The 23,748-nt window shown below is 41.7% G+C and overlaps 1 protein-coding gene across 1 annotated transcript; it reads right to left on the reverse strand.

Moving 5' to 3' along the window:
- Positions 1-199: 199 nt before the first annotated feature.
- HPS5 (HPS5 biogenesis of lysosomal organelles complex 2 subunit 2) lies at positions 200-22,185 on the reverse strand. Its single transcript, XM_054390334.1, has 22 exons — positions 22,021-22,185; positions 21,514-21,624; positions 20,623-20,687; positions 19,921-20,113; positions 18,504-18,641; positions 15,859-16,070; positions 15,462-15,533; positions 15,152-15,240; positions 14,488-14,666; positions 13,953-14,111; positions 12,406-12,565; positions 10,290-10,413; positions 8,136-8,291; positions 7,586-7,660; positions 6,081-6,685; positions 4,824-4,947; positions 4,194-4,349; positions 3,693-3,812; positions 3,323-3,436; positions 2,292-2,398; positions 1,147-1,432; positions 200-360 (listed from the first exon to the last, which is right to left on the reverse strand). The coding sequence occupies exons 1-22, from the start codon at positions 22,126-22,128 to the stop codon at positions 300-302; spliced, it is 3,414 nt and encodes a 1,137-aa protein (XP_054246309.1). The 5' UTR covers positions 22,129-22,185; the 3' UTR covers positions 200-299.
- Between the last annotated feature and the right edge of the window lie 1,563 nt (positions 22,186-23,748).

A 23,748-nucleotide genomic window follows, 5' to 3' on the forward strand; every position in this document is an offset into this window, starting at 1 on the left:
TAAGTAGACTCCATGCTGCTGACCACAACCTTCTTTCACTCAGTTCACCTCCACCTCAGTACCTGATCATCCAGACCCCCACTTCCTCAGTTTAGCTGTGAGGATGCTAGGGGAGATGGTGTGAAATGCTTTCCACAGCAGATACCTGCCTGAGGAAGGTGGACTCGTTGCACATGAACATTGAGACAGGAGTTCCTTTTGTTAACAGGCTGGTAAGAGGCACTTTAGTATACAATCATTAAAAAACAACCCAATCAACAAAAAAACCCCTCTGTTCCTAGAGTTTTCCAAGTTGTCTTCTATGCTTGCTGAGACCACAGAAACCGGTCACACCTTTCCAGCATGGTCTGAATCAGTGCTCTGCAAGTAAAAGAAAGAGGAGGGGGGGAAAAAGGTCAAAGAGTGAAAAAAAGGCTAACAGAGAGAACTAAAGAAAAGTTTGTCCAAAATGTGATTGCATTTCAGAATTAACATTGTGCCATCCCAATACAGGCCCTGTCTGGAAGCATAGAATGGTCCAGGCCAGAAGGGACCTCCAAAGGTCATCCCATTTGACCTCCCTGAAGTCAGCAGGGACATCCCCAACTAGATCAGGCTGCCCAGGGCCTCATTGAGCCTCACCTTGAATATCTCCAAGGAATGAGCCTCAACCACCTCCCTGGGCAACCTGTTCCAGTGTTCCACCACCCTCAAAGTGAAGAGCTTCTTCCTGCTATCCAATCTAAATCTGCTCTTCTCTAGTTTGAAGCCATTGGCCCTGGTCCTGTCACTGCAGGACTTTCCAAACAGTCTCTCCCCCTCTTTCTTGTAGCCCCCTTCAGGTAGTGGAAGGCTGCTATCAGGTCTGCCCAGAGCCTCCTCTTCTCCAAGCTGAAGGGAGAAGGGAGATCAGAGTCTGTGCAGGACTCACCTCTTTCAAATACATCTTTAACGTAGGATTTCCTGTTTCCTCCTTTTCCAGTTTTAAATGCCCATACTGCATAATACATAGCTCTTAAATAACAAAAAGCTTTCAGCTGAGTTTGCAGTCAGAGGTAAAAACATCCAAATGCTTTATCTTTTAACTGCAAAGAAAGCTTAAAAACCACACCAAGAAGATCCAAAAAGGAGCAGCGTGGATCTGCTGCTGCTGCTGCAGCGTCTTACCTTTGCCTTTTCTCAGCAATTCTCAGTATCTCACAGACACCAGTAAATCTCTCAGACAATTCCAGTGTCAAGCCACACTCTTGCAGGAGAGGCAGGGCACGGTTTGGGCCGAGGGCCTTCACCAGCAGCAGTGCTACGTTCTCCACAGTGACGCAGTCGGGGCAGGCAGCGCTGCCGTTGCTGACAGCATTCCCGTTCTGCGAGCCCTGGTGGGGGGAAGCTGTGCTGTGATTCTGTGCAAGGTGCAGAAGCAGCTTCCATTCATCGATGGTCTCTGGGAGGGAACCTAGATGGAAAGGGAGTTTGTTACACTCTTTGACTAGAGAAAGGATTATTTTAAGCCTACTGTTTTAAATCTCTTCTGCTTTTCTCTTCGAAACCAAGAGAGTTATCAGCAGGCAGATGGTGCACAGGAGGGTACTGCCTCAGCTGACTCAGGGTAAAGAGTCAGTGGTGGATTATGCACAAAGTTTCACAACAGTTCAGTAGCACAGAATTAACCAGGTTGGAAAAGACCTCCAAGATCAAGTCCAACCTATTACCTAACACCATCCAATCAAACCATGGCACTGAGTGCCTCCTCCAGTCCTTCTTTTAAACTCTTCCAGGGATGGTGACTCCACCACCTCCCTCAGCAGCCCATTCTCATGGCCAATCACTCTTTCTGTGAAGAATATTTTCCTAACAGCCAGCCTAAACCTCCTCTGGTGTATGTAAGGCTTGGGATTAAGTCCAGAGACAAAGAATTGTTCTTGTCCATCTTAGGGCTACCGAGAATTATCTTCTGTGTTCTGCCATGTGACACAACACTCTGCTTGTGCTGTGTGTGCACATGTGCCAGCAGGGAGCTGTGCTGTGCAAGGAGGATAGCTACTGTTCTATCTACAACACCAAATTTACCTTCATCACCCCCACTGAGGAAATGTTCAAGAATGTAGAGTTGTTCAAGCATGTCCTAGCAGAACTGATTTCACACAGAGCACAAATGTGAAGACACAAAAGTAAAACACCTGCTGCTGTGTTTCAAACATGCTGCACTACACAGCGCTACCAAAAAGTTCAACTCAGCTCTGGACAAAGCAGGACATCATAAAGACAGTTCCTAGATTATAGAAGCATAGTTACACAGATTAAGACTCACTAACCATCTTCTTCATTCAACAGGCTCAAATCATCCAAATGAGCAATATTAGTAAAGGCTTCTATTCTTCTATCCAGCTCCAGACAGAGGAAAAGGTAACCAGGCCAAAACCTTGAACAAGAGAGCAAAGGTTTCCAGGAATCACACACTCAGTCTAAGCTAAAGGTCAGCAGTTATTAAATGCTCATTTTGATAACGGTGAAGACAGAAGCAACTGAATTTCCTGCATGCCAGAAATCACTGCAGAGTGGGGACACAGGGAACACCCTTTAACCAAAAGAGGTATTTGGTACATTAAATCTGACACTCAATATTCACAGAATCATAGAATGGCTGAGTCTAGGAAGGACCTTAGAGATCATCTACACCAACCTCCCCACCACAGGCAGGGATGCCTCTCAACTAGACTCACCGGCTCAAGGCCTCATCCAACCTGGCCTTGAACACCCCCAGGGAGGAGGCATCCACAGCTTCTCCAGGTAGCCTATTCCAGAGTCTCACCCTCCACATACTGAAGAGCTTTTTCCTAAGATTCAGTCTAAACCTATTTTCCCTCAGCTTAAAACCATTCCTCCTCATCCTGTCTCTAGACACCTTTATAGAAAGTCCCCCTCCAGCCTTCCTGCAGGATGTCTTCAGGTATTGGAAGGCAACTGTTAGGTCCTCCCCAGTCTTCTCCAGGCTGACCAACCCCAGCTCCCTCAGCCTATCCTCACAGCAGAGGTGCTCCAGCCCTTGGAACATCTTTGTGGCCCTCCTCTGGACTTGCTCCAACAGTTCTGTACCCTTCTTATGATGGAGACACCAGAACTGGATGTGGCATTCAAGGGGAGGTATCACAAGAGCAGAGTAAAGTGACACAATCACCTCTCTTGCCCTGCTGGCCACACTCCTCTTGCTGTAACCCAGAAGAAATGTTTTAAAACAAAACCTACCCAAGTAAGGAGCATTCAAGGTTGCTTTTCATTTGCATCTTTTGGGGTTCAGAATACCAGCTAGCCATGTATCAAAAGAATTACCAAGTTCTCTTCTTACCCATGTGATTTACAGATGTCAGCCATCTTCTCTTTTGTAACAAAATCAGCTGGGAGTTTAATCAAAAGCAGAATCAGCTGGCTGTAGCCCCAAGTAAACAAATGTGATCGTGGCCTAGAAGATGAGAAATTCACGTTTGAGATGTTAATGATTTTCTTTAGAACATAAGAAGCAAAATGAATGAAAGACTGAGCAATTTTAGTAGAGGAAAGTGTTACATAAAAAGTTCTTCAGTTCTTTGGTTGCTTCAGCTGAATTCTTCAACATGCAAAAATGCTCCAAGGGTTCAGTGACATCTAACTGTCATACTAAGCCAAAAGCCTGCAGAGCTTTTTGTTGCACTCAGGCCCTTGGGTGAACTCTGCTTTACCTGGGATTCCCTTCTGCATCCACAGTATTGGCTCTTTGTGGTGCATCATGAGAAACTGCTAAGCACAACCACTCCAGTCGGAGAGATTCAGGCTGGAGAAGAGATCTAAGGAGAGATGGCCTAGAAAAAACAAGAAAACAGGGGGGTGGAAAAAAAGCCAAAACACCTTTAAACATACCAGATACGGAAGTGGAAAGATTATGGGGGGTAGGGCGGAAGGATGTAAAAGTAAATTTAGAGAAGTCTAGAATGATCTCTGTCTCTAGAAACTGAGAGGACCAATCAAAAGCAGGAAGTTTGCAGGCTGAGTTCCCTCAGGGGGTTGTTTTGCTTTAAAAGCTAACCTAAGTATACAGGCCTGGGAAAAGGAACTGGAATCTAATGCTAAAGAACCACCAAGCAGATAGAGCAGCAGTAAAAAGCGCCCCCAAAAGCCCAACCCAAAAACTGCAGCTACATGAAGACAGCAGGCAGATGAAAATGATTCTATATTCCTTTTACCTTTTATCCTCTGGCTTGGATTTCACCAGACTATCTAAATAGGCTAAAAAGTGAACTGGATCATTCCTGCAAAGCTGTTTGACATCAGAAGGCGAAATAGAGGGGTGGAACTTGATCAAGGGCCGAAGAGCTGTTTCCCCAAATTTTTCATAAAGCCTGGAGAGAGAGAAGATAAAATCTAGGTAGTGATAGGACCAAGGGGAATGGAACAAAACTGGAAGTGGGTAGATTTGAATTGGGTGTTAGGAAGAAGTCCTTCACCATGAGGGTGGTGAGACACTGGAAAAGGTTGCCCAGGGAGGGGGTAGAAGCCTCATCCCTGGAAGTTTTTAAGGCCAGGCTGGATGTAGCTCTGGGAAACCAGATCTAATGTGAGGTGTCCCTGCCCATGGCAGGGGGGTTGGAACTGGATGATCCTTGAGGTCCCTTCCAACCCTAACAGTTCTGTAATTCTGTGATTCAGTACCAAAGAGCAAAATTATCACTTTTCCAAGATCTCTTGCAAGTTCAAGATAGTACTGAGAGGTGACCTCTTGAAAAGTTTCCCAGAAAGTTCATGAAATGCAAGGGAACCAATTGCTGATAGCAAGTGAGTAACAAAGAGGAGAGGAAAAGGACTTGGTTACAAACCTTTGGGCATGTACCAGAAGCAGTGGGCTATCATCCCAAGGCCCCAGGTCATGCAGCCGTTTCAGGATTTTCAACATATCTTCATTTTCCATTGCTAAAGCCACTGGACTGTGACAAGTTAGTTCTGAAAGGAATCAGTGCCCAAGTTAATAAGACAGGGGCTTTTTTTTTTTTCCCCTTTTCTCAAACCTGTTGTTAAGCACAAGGAGAAAAGTTATCACTACTTTCTTGAAACTCTCTAGCTAACAGCAATGTTCATTTCAAAGGAAGCAACATCACTGACCTGCACTTACATCAGAATTAGGTATGAACTCATACAATTTAGGCACTGAAGAGTATTCTGGATATAGTAACTTCTGAGGAGGTAATTTCTCTCTCAGGAAAAAAAAAAGCCACTGCAGGACAGATGGCTTGCTGAATATAATGCAGATCTGCATCAGTTTTCATAGATTCTGTTAATAAAGCTTCAGCCTGAATGTTGACTTCCCAGGATGCAGAATTCAACACCAGCCTCAATCCTGTGGGTATTAATCCACAGGCACAAGTGCAGTCCCACCACTGCAGACACTTCTAAGGCTCTCAGAATCCAAACAGTGAACAGATTCCCAAAAACCCTAATACCATATACCAACCCTCAAAGGAAGATTCTGTTGTTTGACTACTCCACTGGTGCCAAACCAGTGGTGAGACTTTAATTCACTCCAAAGAAGTGCATAAAGCAGAAGCTGAATACAGAGAACAGATGAAGTTGTTTTCCACTGTAATCAGGAAGCTTTGGTTCAGGCTAAAGAGGCATCCAAAAACTATAAAGGTTTTCTGTGGAAAAAGGGAGTCTGAAGTGATCACAAGCCACTCAACTGCATGGAGCCATCTACTCCATTCAGTCTTATTTCACATGAACCACATTGCTCTACAACTCACATTTCCAGCATCGATACTGAAGCCCTTGCTTCTATGGATGTTCCACTCCAAGATGCTTTTTTCTCTGAAGCACATATAGCTCCAGATAAAAGCTCAGAATTGCAAAGTGGAGAGAAGGGAGGAAAAGTCTCTGCAAGGAGCCAGCAGTCTTTTCTAAGTCAGCCTTTGGAGGATAAGTAACCAACCAACCCACCCCAAAATGGAATGAAAACTCCCCCACACCAACCATTCTCCCCCTCCCACACTACATCTGCAGACACAAATGGGAACCTCAAGCTGTTTCCTCTTCTCTGTCTTGCTTTCAGTTGCTTGGTAATAAAAACTTCCACGAGTTACCTTTCAATCCTGCGATGTACGTTTCCCACACCTCAGGGCTGGCTGCATACATGGTTATAATGCACTGCTTTAGTCTCTTTAAATCCAAAAGAAAGAAGTAGCTTTGCATAAACCTGCAAGCCAAGGTCGATGAAGCAGCTAGTGGCAGACATCCATCTGAGCTTTGCCCAGCATCACCACGAGCAGAAAACACACGCAGCTCGAAACACAGCGTGGCCAGCTCAGACAGATCTTTCTGCACAGCTGGTGCAATGACACAGGGAGGAGACACCTGAAAGCACTGCTCCAAAGGGCCCTTCAAGTCAGTATTCTTTTCATACATGGTGTTGCTTACACAGGTTCCATCAGTGTTTGCTTTTTCAGGGCAGCATTCCAAGGTATTACTCTGTTCTTTGTCTCCTGGTTCTCCACCAGCTACATCCAGTCGAAGGTTTTCCTCCAGGACTGCCTTCTGGTCTTCAGCACAGGCAGCCTTGCTTGTCTTAACAGAGGAAGCAGAATGCTCTTTGCTGCCAAACCTTTCTTCTAGATAGACAAGCCATTCCTGTAAAACCCTTCTCATACACTCTGGTTCTAGCAAAACCAGGGGATCCTGGAGTTTGGCTCTGCAGCATTAAAAAAAAAAAAAGTTTCACAAGTTGCCTAACAGTTCTAAGATGCTGCAAGTGAAGTATCTTATGTTTTTGGTAACTCAAAGTATACTCCTGATCTTGAACCAGGATTGGTTGAGACCTGGGGCTGTTTAGTCTGGAGAGGAGACTGAGAGGGAATCTAATAAATGTTTATAAATATATGAGAACTGGGTGTCAGGAAGGGAAAGCCTCTGCTCATTGCACCCTGTGATATAACAAGGGGCAATGGATGTAAACTACAGCACAGGAAGTTCCACTGCACATGAGGAAGAACAACTTCTCTGTAAGGGTCACAGAGCCCTGGAACAGGCTCCCCAGAGAGGTTGTGGAATCTCCTTCTCTGGAGACTTCCAAGCCCCATCTAGATGTGTTGCTGTGTGACCTGTGCTAGATTCTATGGTCCTGCTCTGGCAGGGGGATTGGACTCAATGATCTCCAGAGGTCCCTTCCAACCCCTAATATCCTGTGAGTGCACTAAACAGAATTTAGGCTACTTACACTATCAACACTTGATATTAGTACTCTGAGGTTCCCAAGATTTCTTTCAAAATGGATTTTTATCTGTTAGGTGGTTTTGGTTTTGTTTGCTTTTGTTGATTTTAGGGGTTTTTATTTGTTTTGCTTTTGTTTGAGTTTTAAAAACACCTCTCTATTTAGGACAAAAGGATAATACTAAAGTACCTAAACAAGCTTTCAGTGGGTTTGACTTGGTTTCAAATAGGGGAAACAATTAATCAAACTGGATCCTTTCAGATCATGTTAACAGAAGTTCAAAGCCTTACCTTTATACCTATGTAATTAAGAAAAAAATTTAAAGAATCATTTTTCTACCCAGCCAAATATGACTATACACTAAAAAGGTTCCCCACTTACACAGCTTCTGCTGTTGCAGCCTTGAGATCTCTTAGATGGTCCTCCTCTGAAAGCTGGCAACTTGGTGGTTCTAGACTGGGAAAAAAAACCCAAAACAGTCATTTCAGTCTTATCTGAAATATTATTTTTAGTGATTTAAGTGAGGATTTCCTCAAATTTGAGGAAACAACGTGAGCTCCTTTATGAAAACAATATAAAGCTTTCATTCCTAAAGAAGGAAGGAAAAGCTCAAGAGAAATGATAGATGAATTGGAGGAGGGCTTTTGGCTCACTTGCTTCTGCTTACTGCTGCTTTTTCTGCAAACAGGCTAAGTTAATTATGCATTCTGTACCACGTTTTTATCTGATTCTGCTCAGTAAACTCTATCCTCAGCTCACTTTTTTTGTGTGTGTCTCAATCCCAAGCTTTTGTGTGCTACTTTTCCCTCACTTCTGTGTTGGGAAAACAGAGAGGTCAACCCCGCTGGTTGGGTTTGACCCGGTTTGTTCTGATTTAAACCATCACAATTCAGTAAATGCCATTGCTAGGAAAACAGGATTCTGTACTCACAGTTTTTCTTCCTGGGGAGATGCTACCAGATTAACAGCCAGCTCCTGCAGCTGCTCCTCATCCTTTGCTTCTTGCCTGCCTCTAGCATCAGGGCTTATATGAAGTGTGCTGATTTTTTCAATCTTCTCAGTGGTTTTGCGTACAAAGCTGGAAACGCTGGGAGTGGGAAGGTAAAACATTTACAACAGGAAGTTCCAGCCCAAACAAATTGAGCATTGCCTTGCCAGTCAAACCATGACTGCAGAAAACTTTACAGCCTGAAGAACTCTTGAGAGCAGGATGAGAGCAGCAATGATCAACAAGGACAGAACTCACTAAGAAGCTGCTCAAAATTCATACTTCAGTCAGGGTTCATGCTTTTGGCACAGAAAAAAAACCTGAAGTACTTAAGACTTGGTGGGGTTAAAACAAAAGCCTGAAGTATTTAAGACTTGGTGGGGCTTTATTTTTTTGCTTCTGGAGAAGCAGGATTGCAAACTAACATCAGCACTCATCTGTTGACTTATTTGTACGCCATAAATGCAGATTGGCTACATCGTATTTTAAAGCTTATTAAACCAGAAAGCGTCCTTATGAAATTATGTTCCTCTTGGTGGTAAGAAAGAAATTGTACAATACCCCAAATAAATGACTCAGGTTACAGAACTCACGGAAAATGTCCTTTTCATGTCATCAGTGCCTATCCCTTTCAGATATTCTTAGACACCAACATATCAAAACCCAATTATTTCTACCACTGCCATGGTCATCAAGAGCTGACCTGAAAAAAAATAATCAGCTTCTTGCTTTCTGGCCAAGAACTAGTTTAAAAGCATGAAGAAAAAAGAAAAGTAACCCAACCCTTTTACTTGCTTGCCACAGAAAATGACATCTGGGCAACCTGGTCTATTTGAGGATGTCCCTGCTGATTGTGGCAGGGGTTGGACTAGATGACCTTTGGAGGTCCCTTCCAGCCCAGACCATTCTATGATCTTGTGCTACACTGAGATATAACAAAAATTAAAGATTGCTGAAGAAGAAAGAAGGGATTCAAACACAGCAGAACAATTGGACTTTAATGTATAGAAGGGTTAACAGGTAAACTTTTGAAAGTTAACTGTGAAGATGTTAAATACTGGAAAACTTAATTATTAGTAGGAACAATTATTACAAGTAAAAGTCTAAAAACTGCTGATGCTCTGGAAAGTTAAAAATATTCCATGCACTTCTGAAGGTTATTCTCAGATTATCCCCTGTAATTATTTTGCAGGACATAATTCACATACCTAAGTGATCAGCCATAGAATGGCTTAGGTTGGAAGAGACCTCAAGAGTTCATCTACTCCAACCCCACTACCATGGGCAGGGACACCTCTCAGCTAGACTTGGTTGCCAAAGGCTTCATCCAATCTGGCCCTAAACACCTCCAGGGAGGGGGCACCCACAATCACTCTGGGCAAGTTTTCATACCATCATTATGGACATTTTAGCTAAGAATTTAACTTCCCACACACACACACACACAATTTTAAGTTGCCTCCTTCATATTTGTCCCTCCCTGTTTTTCAAAGAGAGTTTTAAACAGTAATTTGATTGCTGCATAAACCAGACACTAGGACATTTACTTGCACCAGGTGTAAGCTACCACTGATCCATAGACACTTGGGGCACTGATTAGATTCACTGGAAGGTGTGTGTAGAGAAATGGCAGGCCATGTGGGATACTTGGCAATTGTGTTTTAGCAGTATTTAGCATGCTTTGAATACTTTTATGTTTGTTCCCAGACAACACAGGAAGGCTGCACTTACTCATCTAAGTACCAGAAAAGCAAAACCCCAAAGCAATATTCAGTAAGTTAGCTCTGAACAGAAACCACAACCACAGTTTAAAGGGTAACAGTAAACATTCTTAGCTGTTTAAAAACTGTGGCTGAAATCATCTTGGTTCTACTGAAGTTAACAGCAGCTCTCTGCACCTTCCTCAGAGGCAAGATGGAAGCTTTGGATGGCCTAGCAAACCCTGCTGCATCTGCAGCACTTCAGTTCAGCTTTTGTTTTTTTGGACAACAGAATATGACCTAAACAAGATTGCAAACTACAAAAAAAATGCTACAAACACAGAGGACAGGAAAGGGAAAAGATGTAATGGATGAGTGAACCTGCTGCAAGTTTTACCTTTCTTTGACAGCTTGAAGAGAGACGAGAGGAGATGGAGAACGAAATGACAAAGGAATACTGAATGGGAGAAATGTCTCATTCCGGTCAGCCTCAACTGTCACAGATGCATGAGAAACGTTGTCTAACAAATGGAATTGAAAGAAAGAGTCATGAAACAGTGGCCTGGCAAAAAAAAAAAAAAAAAAAAATGGAACAATTAAACCAACTGCAAGTCACTAAGGCATTAATGGATAACCTGCATGGGATATTTTCCTACTTAATACTCAAGGATGTGGGCATCCAGAGTGCTCCTTGGTTCCCAGGGCCATTTTATTGCTGACTTTGAGCATAGTAAGTCTGCTTTGCTCAGTCTTTTTGGCTCTGTAACAAGACAAATGATGTTCAACAACTGAAGGAAAACTATCTTTAAAAAGCAGACTTACAGTCCACTTAAGAGACAAAACCTTGATTTAATCCACTAACAGTTATCTAAACATCTGGGAAAATGAGTTCTTGTGGCATACATCAATTCACAGTGCAGGAAGATACAGAGACATGCAAGCCATGGTTAAGCTATAAATCACCCTTATTTTATTTGAATTGACTTAATAATTGAGCCCATAACTCCCTGGCTTTTGATAACAATCAAAGGAAATGGAGAATCACTATCTCCTTTTCACTCTTATATCCTTAACAGTGTCTAGAAAGTGTTTTGATGAATCATTTTCCTGGCACAAACACACTGAATCTTTAAGTGATGAAAACAAAAAAAAAAAAAAGATCCTTCTAAGTAAGGATGAGACTGCACTTTGCAACAGTCAACACTGTTGAGAGGATGCTGCTACAGAAATTGTACCATCAGAGTCCACAGCCTTTCTATATAGTGCCTAAAAGGTCACAAGTGATTTATGGTTGCTTGTAAATAAGGCTCCTTTTGTTTGTTATGTAGATGGAAACCTCAAAGCTTACAACATCTTACGTAAATGTGAGCAGGGAAACACTAAGTCCATTTCTCCTAAATGCCAGATTCAGCACACATGCTTCCAGAAGCATCCAGAACTTCTCTACTTTGAAGCAATCAGCAGCAAGTTTCTGTCTTGTTGAGCAGACAGAGCTTTTCTATGTTCTTACATTCTAGAACTACATCTCTTCGTTTTACAACTCTAATGATACACTTCCCAAGTTTTCTCACTTTTAAAAGGGCAGTAAAGAGGTACTTGTAAATATCCTCAAGAGTTGGATGTAGGTAGAGGGACATGCAAACATAAGTGCTATGACGAGCAGGTAGCTCAGCCAGCAGGAGAGCACTACCAACAATCACAGCTGTTAATACCAACTTCTGTGCTCTCACTCCCCACTGTCGTTTCCCCCAACAAAGCATCCAAAGTCTCTCCAACCTCAACACCTTCTCTCTGCAAAAGCAGCTTACTGGAAAGCCTCTCTACCATACCTGGAACTAAACCAGCTTCTCAACATCCCAGGCTTCTGCAACCCTCTCCCAGTCCCAACCAGAGCAGAGAACAAGACCCATTATTGTCTTACTCTAGCTTTTGTCCTGAGACAGATATTTGGGGGGGCAAGGGGGAAAAGCTCCCTGGCTGGTCTAGATGTTAGTTATTAACTACTCTATCATCTCTATGCTAATAGATACTCCCCTGTACAAATGAAAGTTAAACACATTGTAAGCCTACTGTTTTCCCTGACAAACTATAAAGCCAGAGCCAAGATTAAGAAATTCTCTCCTGGAACAAGTATTACTGGACAAACAAACAAATCTCACTTGAAGCTCAATGAATGTGCTCATAATCAGCTGAGAGAATCTTGGCATTAATGCTGAACTGCACATAAAGGGCAGGAAAACAAATTGAGTCAAGTTCTACCTTGGTAAAAGCCCTTTGGGCCTTTTGTTGTCTCTCTGAGTTTTGTGTGCTTGTGTGTGGAGCCAGCATTCACCCCAATATTTCAAGAAGGAGTTTGACTGGAAGGTGGAGTGACTGTTTCCATTGATCATATTAGAGGATCCCACCATGGCCAACTAGCTAACAAAAAATCAGCAGAGAGCAAACCCAATCACATTCTTGTAGAACAAAGAAAAACTGTACTCAAATCACAAATCTTCATTAAGAAGCGTTACCAAGTTCTACTTGTTCATCTTCCTGGTGTGCAGGAAATTCTCTAAGCCTCTCATCTTCTGAGAATGTTTGACTGTGGAGAGAACATGAATCTTCATCTGACTGACTGCCTCTCCGACTGATAACACGATATATCCCAGAGTCCAAGACACTGAAGCTTTCCTGTCAGACAAGGGAGAGGAATCAGATGTTGTGCAAGTTGTACCTCCTTGTTAAGCTTCCTGCAGTGAACTCAACCAACCAGTCATACAAATAACCTCACAGCACTTCCTAATTCAGAGTCTGGGAAAGGCCTGTGGAACTGCATTTGTGGACATACCCAGAATGGAACACAGATGGCAGTGAGTTGCAGCCCAGTGACTTCATAGATGTACATGCTGCAACTGCTTTCAGGAAAGCAGCCTGTGGAACAACTGGTGTGCTTAGTACAAGACAAAAAACATCTCTGCTTTAGTCCTGCATCCGAGAGTGTCACTTCATCCCTTTGTACCTTCATACCTGTGTCCTGGTTAACCACATCCAGCTAGCACAATCACAGCCTCTGCAAAACTGTTTAGTTCCAGGACACTTTCTTTTGTTCATGGCCAGATTATGCAGTTTACACATCTGCTCATGAAAATTTGTCTGCCACATCAAGGTGGCACTTACATTTAGAAGTCAAGTTTAAAAAAACAGCATTTGAAGTGGGCTACAAGAGAGCTGGATAGGGACTTTTTATAAGGGCCTGTAGTGAGAGAACATGGTTTTAAATGGCAATGGTTTTAAACTGGAGCAGGGTAGATTTAGATTGGACATGAGGAAAAAGTTCTTTACAGTGAGGGTGAAGAGACACTGGGAGAGGTTGCCCAGAGAAGTTGTGGACACCTCATCCCTGAAGGTGTTTAAGACCAGGCTGAATGAGGCTTTGGAACAAGCTGGTCTAGTGGGAAGTATCCCTGCTCATGGCAGGGGGGCTGGAACTAAGTATTATTTAAGGACCCTTCCAACCCAAGCCATTCTATAAACTGACAATGAATTAACTATGAAGTATTTCCCCTTTCTTGAAAAGCTCCTGGGAAGTCAAGAAAACATCAAGCAGCTGTATGTGTAAGGGAACATTAGAAATTGAATTTTTTTTTTCCTTAGAGCTTTCTGCTTAAGCATCATGGAGTGAGAAAATTTTACAGGTTTTCTTTTCAGCAGGGCTAAGCATTCAGATGTTCAGTTTTCACCACATAAAATCAGAGTTACAATCAAGATGACTTTTACTGAAGCACATTAAGACACTAAACTCAGCTGCAGAGAAAGCCTTCTCTGTGTCAATCTTTGTTCTCATTTCAACCATCAGCCACATAGCAGCACAGGAAAAAAGGTAGAGGCACAAGAGCTTAAACAATGCATGTAATGGGTCATACCTCTCTACCCCACCTCATTTTAGAAATTAGAATTATCAGCCATAGTGGACATGGCAAAAATGAAAGCCTCATTTTCAAAGTGGGCAATGAGGCTATTTTAAGACATAAAAATCTGGAAGTAACAGTAAACCTGGAAGCATTACAACTACACCTACATGAGATGAAATACTGCTCCTTCTACTGCTGCACGCAGAATCTAAAGGTTCCAGCTTTGAAATTAGCTCTTCCAGCTGCATAATGAGATCTTGTTGGGTTGAGGCATCCAGCTGAGACTTCAAATGCTCCAGCTTGTCTAGAGGCAAATTTTTTCTTGCCTAAAAGTAGACAGTGCAACAGAAGCATTATTATTATTTCTAATGCATGTGAAAAGCAAAAGGCACCATATCTGCAGGCCAGTTTTCATCCTAAAAGCATACTGTTTAGTGTTTTGAAAAATACATGAACATGAATCTCAGAAAGATACGGAACTTAATGGAAGAGGGGGACCACCCAGGGAGGTGGTTGGGGACCCATCCCTGGAGATACTCAAAGTGAGGCTTGACTGGGGTTTGGGCAACCTGAGGATGCCCCTGCTGACTGCAGGGGGGCTGGGCTGGATGACCTTTGGATGTCCCTTCCAACCCAGACCATTTTGTGATTCTAAAGCAATGTAAAGTTGCATTACATGTTTATAAAGAGGAATTTACTTACTCTGCAAGAAATAATTGAATTTTGGAAGAGACAAGAGACCTTGGCAGCAAGGGTCCAGAACCCTCTTCTCATCAGACGCTCTATGCAGCGGTCTACCAGCAGAAGGGAGAGGTGCACAACTTTTCCATTTGTGTGCAGACAGAACAACTCATTTTTGTAAACTGCAATATCCTGAATATCTGCAAAACCAGATGCACAGAAATATCTGAAGGACTGAAATTGTTAGTCAGCATTCCTTTCTGTCCCTGAAAGAAAGTGAAAGCAATCTAAATCTACTCAGATGGGAAGTATGGATGTGAGGAACAAGTTCTGCACCATGAGGGTGGTGGAACACTAGAACAGGTTGCCCCAGGAGGTAGTTGAGGCCCCATCCCTGGAGATATTCAAGGTGAGGCTAGATAAGGCTCTGAGCAACCTGATCCAGTAGAGGATGTCCGTTCTCATTGCAGGGGAACCTGGACTAGATGACCTTTGCAGGTCCCTTCCAACCCAAACCATTCTTATGATTAACATTAAAGGATACACCTGACAGAGAAGGAGAATGTTTTCTAATCATACTTTGCAATCCAGCTGCAGAAATTGAGCCTGAAAAGGCTCCACATTAGGCAAAGACTTCAGAAGCAACAAACCTAACGGACAATATTACAAAGCAAAGATTCTATACCTTTTACTTCACTCCAGAGTAAGACTTGAACACTTTGGGGAAGAAAAATATAAATTCCCTTTTCTGTCCAGGTCATCACACAGTGCTCACTGCAAGTAAAGCAGAGGTTAAAACAGTTGATTGTAGTAGTCACTGTAAAACATGCAGGGATGGCTTAAGTACAGCAACTGAGGAGTGAGACAGTTTAGTAGGGAATTAGGAGAATTTTTATGCAAAACAATGAAGTTGGTGATGTAAATTAGAAATATATGTAACTTCTGTAATTTTAAGTCTACTTTATCAACAAGAAGCTATGCTGACAGATACTCACGTCAAACACAGCAGCTTGGGGAAAGATAAAGATTGTGGGGAAGAGCTGGAGCTAGTGTAATGAGGATCCAGTCTGTAAAGTAAAATTATGATCTGTTACAAGCATAACCACAATAATACCACTTTCTTAATATGCTAATTCTTAAATACAAGGCTGCCTTAAATTAACACAGTCTCGTGGCAGCAGCATTCATTGTGGCAGTCAGACAATCAAGGCTTTGGCATTTTTGATAACTACTGGCTTCTGTCATTAGAGAAGAACGCATTAAGATGACAACTAGGATTAACACCTGGCTGTAACAAAGAGCTCAATTAATCTCCTCAGCATGAATGCAATTCTTTTTAGCTAGCCGAGAAGCCCCAAGCAAGTTCATCACCAGTAACATTCATGTTTCTACCTGAGAGTAATAACAGGGAGAGGTGGTGCTGAGAGCAGCTGCTTGAACTGATGTGTGCTTTGCACTTCTCCATCAAAGTTCACCTCCCACATCCTTGAGCCAGGTCGAGCACAATAGATTAGTGGCTGCTGATTCCCACTGTTTTTTCCGACAGGGAAGAAACATGCTCCAAATTCTCCATCTCTCTCTTTATTACCAATTTTCCAGAACTTCTCTCTAGTGGGGGGAAAAAAACCAAATTTTTAAAACCCAAATTTTTAAAACCCAAATTTTTAAAACCCAAATTTTTAAAACCCAAATTTTTAAAACCCAAATTTTTAAAACCCAAATTTTTAAAACCCAAATTTTTAAAACCCAAATTTTTAAAACCCAAATTTTTAAAACCCAAATTTTTAAAACCCAAATTTTTAAAACCCAAATTTTTAAAACCCAAATTTTTAAAACCCAAATTTTTAAAACCCAAATTTTTAAAACCCAAATTTTTAAAACCCAAATTTTTAAAACCCAAATTTTTAAAACCCAAATTTTTAAAACCCAAATTTTTAAAACCCAAATTTTTAAAACCCAAATTTTTAAAACCCAAATTTTTAAAACCCAAATTTTTAAAACCCAAATTTTTAAAACCCAAATTTTTAAAACCCAAATTTTTAAAACCCAAATTTTTAAAACCCAAATTTTTAAAACCCAAATTTTTAAAACCCAAATTTTTAAAACCCAAATTTTTAAAACCCAAATTTTTAAAACCCAAATTTTTAAAACCCAAATTTTTAAAACCCAAATTTTTAAAACCCAAATTTTTAAAACCCAAATTTTTAAAACCCAAATTTTTAAAACCCAAATTTTTAAAACCCAAATTTTTAAAACCCAAATTTTTAAAACCCAAATTTTTAAAACCCAAATTTTTAAAACCCAAATTTTTAAAACCCAAATTTTTAAAACCCAAATTTTTAAAACCCAAATTTTTAAAACCCAAATTTTTAAAACCCAAATTTTTAAAACCCAAATTTTTAAAACCCAAATTTTTAAAACCCAAATTTTTAAAACCCAAATTTTTAAAACCCAAATTTTTAAAACCCAAATTTTTAAAACCCAAATTTTTAAAACCCAAATTTTTAAAACCCAAATTTTTAAAACCCAAATTTTTAAAACCCAAATTTTTAAAACCCAAATTTTTAAAACCCAAATTTTTAAAACCCAAATTTTTAAAACCCAAATTTTTAAAACCCAAATTTTTAAAACCCAAATTTTTAAAACCCAAATTTTTAAAACCCAAATTTTTAAAACCCAAATTTTTAAAACCCAAATTTTTAAAACCCAAATTTTTAAAACCCAAATTTTTAAAACCCAAATTTTTAAAACCCAAATTTTTAAAAACCAAATTTTTAAAACCCAAATTTTTAAAACCCAAATTTTTAAAAACCAAATTTTTAAAAACCTAAACCACAACATACTTCTTAAGGCAGCATTAATAACAGCTCAGATTTTATGTTTTTCTTGAAAAACGAGAATATTAGATACTAGTCATGGTGCTTTAAAAAAAATTCGTACTGAATATTCTAAAATTTGTATGAAGTTTATAAAAGACAGAGTAGAAATGTTCATTACATTTACATTAATGCTCAGCTCATGAAGGTTTGGGTTCTTCTTTCCTGCAGAACCAGTTGGTCAACCTGGTTATGGGATGATGATGCAAATGATCCCAGAAGCCATTTCCAATGGCATGAAAGGGAAGCTGGTGATTATGAATAGTCAGCATGGATTTATGAAGGGAAATCCTGTTAATAGCCCCCACAAGAGAATGACTGACTTGACAGCTAAGGAGAGCAGCAGATGTTTGTCTTGACTTCAGTAAGGCTTTTGACACTGCTCTGCTCAAATCTTCAGACAAACTGAGGAAGTATGGGATAGATAAACACTGGAAAATGCAAAGCTCTGCACTGGAGTAGGAATAACCCCAGGCACCACTACAGCCAACTGACTGGGAAGCCCAGAAAGGGCCTGGGGGTGCTGGTAAACAGCAGGCTGATCATGAGCCAGTATATGCCCTTTTGGCAAAGGCAATCAACAGCCTCCTTGGGCTACATTATGAAGTGTTGCCAGCAACTCAAATGAGATGATCTTTCCTCTCTTCTCAGCACTGATGAGACGTATCTGGAGTACTGGGTCCAGTCCTGGGCTCCTCAGCATGAGACAGGGACATACTACAGCAAGCCCCGAAACAGGCCACAGGGACAACTAAGGGATTGCAGCACTTGTCCTGTAAGAGGTGGCTCAGGGAGGAACTCATCTGATCCCACATGTAAATAACTGATCAGAGTAAAGAAAACAGAGCCAGACTAGTGACAAAGTCAGTGGTGCCCAGGGAAAGGACAAGAGGCAGTGGGCCCAAATGGGAATACAGGAAATCCTACTTCAGCATTGAGAAAAAGTTTTGCTATTGTGGGGGTGGTGAAGCATCACCAAAAGCTTCCCAGAGAGCTTGCAGTCTCCATCCTTGGAGATGCTCAAAGCCTAAATGGACACAGCCCTGCACAATCTGCTGTGACTCTGCTTTGAGGAGGAAAATTGGACTAGATGATCTCCAGAGATCACTTCAGAAACTGTGTGACTCTGCAAAGTCCAATATTTGACAAGTAAAGCAGAACTTGCCTCTCAGTATCACACAGATAGGTTCGTGTGAGTGAAGATATGAGCAGTCTGCCATCCAAATAATCAAGCTGAACAACCCGAGAATCCACAGTGGTTATAATCTGAACAGGAAACATCACAAAAGTGGCAGCAGCCTACAGGTAGAAACAAAACAAAAGAAAGAAAGAAAACATACTCAGGTCAGTAAGGTCTATTTCATTAAGTGAAAACTGCAAAATGCAGAAAAGATTCATGTAATGCTATAAATTCACAGTGTAAGACAGAGCAGTTCCTTTCTTCTCTCCTCCAAGCACTGAAGCCTGAAAGCTTCAGAAAAAAAAATTAAAAAATCTTGTCCCTGTAGCATCCTGCCATTTCTTTATGAAGAATGTGCTTGCTGTAAGATGAAGAGGGGGTTTATTCTTGCTTTTGTAAGCTTTGTGCTTTTATTAGTTCCTCTCAACCCTTCCCACAGATACTCTCAGCCAGTGAACACTTTGACAAAAACAGACTTTAGGAATTACTTGAGAGAAAGAAAGAAAAAAAACAAACAAACAACTTACATTGGATTTAGGTGGTTTACATAACCTTACTTTCTCTATTACCATGCAGCAAGTCACCCAAACACTATTTATTAGACAAGTGTCTCAGTTGGCATGGATGGCAAAACAAAGTCACGGATTTCTTACCCATGAAAAACTGCTAGAAACTGCACTCAAGCTTTCCAGCAGATAGTCACCACTTCTGACAGCTTAAAACTGCCTTATCAGGAATGTGCCAAAGTGTGCCATATGAGAGATTCAACAGGCAAGAGCAGACATTCCACGGGCTTGCCCTTCTCACCTTTTCCTTCTCTTTCCACAGTTGATTTTTTTTATTGCTTTACATGAAGTTGCTTGCCTCTTAAATCAATTTTCTGGCAAAATCATTCATGAGGGCTAGAAAGGATCTGGAAGTCTACCTACCATTTATTTCAACTGCTCCACAGCTGTAAGAATGAGAGTATCCAGACAGAGCTAAGCAAAATCAAAGCCTGGGGTTGCCCTTTCTCAGACTGACAGCTGAGCTGAGGACTAAAACACACATCTGAACCTCTAGCAGAAACCTAAGGAATCCAATAAGCTCAGAAACACCAAGACCCTAGACTTGGATAATTGTAAGTTTCAAGAGGAGAAAGCTCAGCCTGGTTTTAGTTCTGTACATTTGAAAGTGTATTTTATGTTGCATTACTAAAATAGCTAGAAGAGAAGTGGGGGACATTCACAGGTTAGGATTTCTATTGCCATCTCAAAGTTTCTTCATCCCAACAGTCAAAGCCACCAGAACTTCACCAGCTGGCAAGTCTTCTTCTGCTCTACTTTACCAAAATAAAAAGATTCCACATACCAGCCCCTGTGAACCTCTTCATCTCAAACAAAGTGTGTGACATTTTACCTTGCCTTGTTTTGATGTGTTAATCTTGATGGCTGATACTTTTCCCACATGATCTCCTACAAAAACACGAAGGGCAGCTGTATCCCAACAAAGAGCTGTGACTTTTCTGCCCTTGTGCTCAGAGGAAACGTAAATGCGTTCTGGCTTCCCACGACGTTCCTGATTCAGCTCCCAGACTACTACAAGACCCAAGCTACAACAATTCAAAAAGAAAATACAATTTGAAGATCAGGCTCTTGATGTTTTATCAATGACAGAAGATTCCAAAGAAACCAAGAAAACCTAAGCAAAGTAGTACATCTCAGAGCTGGATGTATGTTTTTAAGTCAGGATGTGGAAAAAAGAAGCATTTAAACGGATTTTAAACAATCAAAGGGACAGCAACTACCAATCTCACTCTGCCAACTTAATGAAGGAACTTCTTTTGATGCTGAAAGGCCTCAGAGAGACATTTATCATGCTATCTTCACATGCATTAGTTCTCCCATAGATGCTCCATTATAGAAATACTTATTCTGGAACAATTATTACAGAAAAAAAAAAAAGCTAAGCAGACTGTCTGTGCAGAGAATGATTCTGTAGGGACCTCTACTAGTTAATTCCCTGCACTCCAACCAATGTTCAGCAGATGTTGAAGTCTGAATCTTAGAAACTACTTAAAAATACTTATCCAGCATTCAGATTTGCAAGTACATCACTCACCTGGTGGCAACGGCAACGTAGTCTTCATCATGCAAACAACAGGCAACCTGGGAAATGGCACCTTCCTGAAAGCAAGCATGGGGGTAAGTGCAGGGAAAAGTTTTTCTTGCACTGCCTTTATCATTACATAACTTTTACCTTTAAGACATAAACCAGATTCATGTCAAGAGCTGCCACCACCTTGTTGTGATGTGGGTTTGGGCAATTTTTTGTTTGTAAACATTGAACTTACTCTAAAAAGATGCAGCTGACAACATCAAGAGAAATGATTGCAGTTCATTCTCTGACTTGAAAAACCAGTCAGTCCCCCTCTCCTCACCACTATGGAAGTTGTTTTGCCAGGACTAAGTCAGATCTTCCCAACCTTAAAGGAAACAGCTGCATTCATGTTACAGGGGGAGCAGCAGTGGCCCCCAGGAAATAGCACCTGCCTGTAGCAACAGCAATCCCTCTCTCACAACCTGCTCCAGCAAGAGCAAGCCAGCCTATCCTTTCTTTGCTTATCCAAATAGTCAATAGTTTGGACATCCAAACATTGGTAGTTATCTACATGCAGGCTGCTCTGCTTTCATATTCAAAGTTTTCTTCTAATTCTTAAATATTCAGGTGACTTTGTTGCTGCTGTTAAAAGTAAGAATTTGAAAAACAAAGGTCTGACCCTCTCAAGTAATTTCTTTCACCTCTCCTGAAATCTGTGACATCACACTCTTGGGGATATACTCCAGCACCACCACCTTTTTTAAACTGAGCACTCCAAAACTTCACCTTATTTGGACAATTCAGCAAACTGAAAATGCCTCTTTGACTCTTAATAAAAATTAACTTGAAACAATGTCTCTTTCCCAGTCCTGTTTTCCCTGCAAACTTCTGTATAGAACTCTTTACCCTTACCTTATGGGTGAGAAAGAGTCTCTGCTTCCAGCCATCTTTCTGTATAAGGTTCAGTCCTCCTCCTGAACTGCCCAGAGCTAGCCATCGCTTTGACACGTCTATACATGTGCACTGAAGGAATAAAAATCATAGTTAGATGGTATTAGATGACTTCTAGCAAGTACTAATAATAACATCATCTTCTTAAAGGCTTCACTGTTTATCATCTCTGTGTGCCACTCCTGCAACACTGGCAGCTCAGCTGTCAAAGATTAGAATAGCACTCCCTGTGTCTGGAAGAACCATGTCAGGCTGCTTTATTTACCCCACAGCTGCATTAAAGAAACACACACACAGAGTAACAGGAGCCTTTGTCTTCATGACCTCTTCTTCCCAAAGTGTTTGTCCTCATAAGCTAGCAAGCACACACCCAAACCCAACAAGATGAATCCTGTGGCTTAATCAGACGATAAACCATATAAAATCATTATTTGAACTAAAAAAACCTCATCACTACCACAAACTCACCTTCAGACGACTAGAATCCAGCCTGAGAGCAGAAAGCAACGGATCCAAACACTCAAACTCTGCCAACACATGGTTGTAAGAGTCTGGAATTATTGGCACAGAGGCCATTGATATGTCCAAGCAGTGCTACTCACTCATGGGTGCATGACAGATTCAGCTTTCAGTTGTACCTGCCAAAAAAGAAATAAGTTCTTGATTAGTTTACTTTTTAGTGTTACACCTTCTACATTTAAGAAACATTCAAACCCAAATGTCTGCTTGTTCAAGCAACATCAGGATTCAGTTTGCTAAAAAAAGGCCCTGAATCTACAAAATTAGATCCTGCTTTATTTAGAAGAAGTTTTTATGGAAGTTCACTTCAGAAAACTTCATCTGTCAGCCACCTAACCAGGGAAATATTTAAATTGTAGCTGTATTTACAGCCACTTGTGAAACAAGTGCTCCCTACTTATAGCAAAAGCCTTGATTTGAAATTAATTTTCTCAAGGAAGAAACATTCGACCTTGGATTTTATACCTCCATCATCTTCCCCCCCCCAACCTAAATTTAAGGCATTATTTTCCTCATTTGATACCAGATATAGATCTACCTGCATTTGTGTGTCTTTAAGGACAACCATAAACACAACAAACCCCACACAAACTGCCCTTTCTACAGTGCCTCCTTTACAGCAGGCAGGGCAAATAACATGGCATGAAAACCAAGAGTTAAATGGTTACTGGAGACGCAGCCCCACAGTTTTTTTCCTGAGCAACATGTGCCTTAAAAGAATATCTTGTTGAGAGCTGTATGTTACAAAACCATTACGCTTCATACCCAAGCCCTGTTATTTCTAAACAACGTTTAAGTATGCAATCACGTAAATTAAATAAACCCTCCCCAAAACACCGTCATGTGAAACCTCACATTTCCGTACCAGTGACTGCTTAGGCTCACCAGGGAGCAGGAAAAAGGAAGACAGACACTCAGCCAAAGAAACGGGAAATTATCTCTTGGAAATTCTCCAAAAGTCTTTAAAATCTGAAACTATGGGCGACGAGGACATCTCTACCCCAGCGACAAAGTCTACACCCTCTTTGATGGCTTTAAAAGCATCGTTTAAGTTCTGCATTAGAATATGTGGCCCAGAACGCCACCCCCGTGCCCGTTTCACACGCCCTGTCGCAAAGCAGCTCGCAGATAACCCAAGATTTTAAATCATTTCTCGAAAAACAACAAGCGGCTGGCATCTGACCCAGCAATTAGCACTCGCTGCCCACCTGCCACCTCCCGCCGGAGAAGGCCCTACGACCCCATCTGCTCTTGCAAGACCGGCGGAGTGAAGCCAGGCACCGCTAGAGCTCGGGAGAGCCCCCGGCCCCCCCAGCAGCAGCTGTCCAGCCTGGGTGGGCAGGGATGCCAGTGGTCCTGCCACGCCCTACAGACCGAGCCCCGAGCATTCCCGAACGCCGGGGCGGGCGCACCAAACGGCGGCACCAAGGAACAAATGCCAGGGAACCCCACCGGTGAGAGTTGGCGTCCGCAGCAGCGCTCCGAAAGCGGTGGCAGCAAGAGCTGCCGCTGGACAGGCCTCCGGACACGAAGTTGGACGGAGGAAGTCACGGGAACGGCGGCAAGTGCGACTCTCTGGAATCGAGACGGTCTCTCCTCCCTCAGACACACACCGTCCGCAGGTCGGTACCCGCCAAGGATGAGAGCCGAGGAGAACCGAAGCCTACCAGGGGTCCA

Source organism: Indicator indicator, chromosome 21 (genome assembly GCF_027791375.1).
Source record: "Indicator indicator isolate 239-I01 chromosome 21, UM_Iind_1.1, whole genome shotgun sequence".
NCBI lineage: Eukaryota > Metazoa > Chordata > Aves > Piciformes > Indicatoridae > Indicator > Indicator indicator.

Bases quoted from the DNA above. Each gene is read 5' to 3' on its own strand.
- HPS5 (XM_054390334.1), bottom strand. From the start codon at position 22,128: ATGGCCTCTGTGCCAATAATTCCAGACTCTTACAACCATGTGTTGGCA. The intron at 6,686-7,585 runs GTAAGTGGGGAA...TTAATGCTGCAG, and splicing joins GCTGCAACAGCAGAAGCTGT to AGCCAAACTCCAGGATCCCC. The intron at 1,433-2,291 runs GTTAGTGAGTCT...CTTTCCATCTAG, and splicing joins CCTGTTGAATGAAGAAGATG to GTTCCCTCCCAGAGACCATC.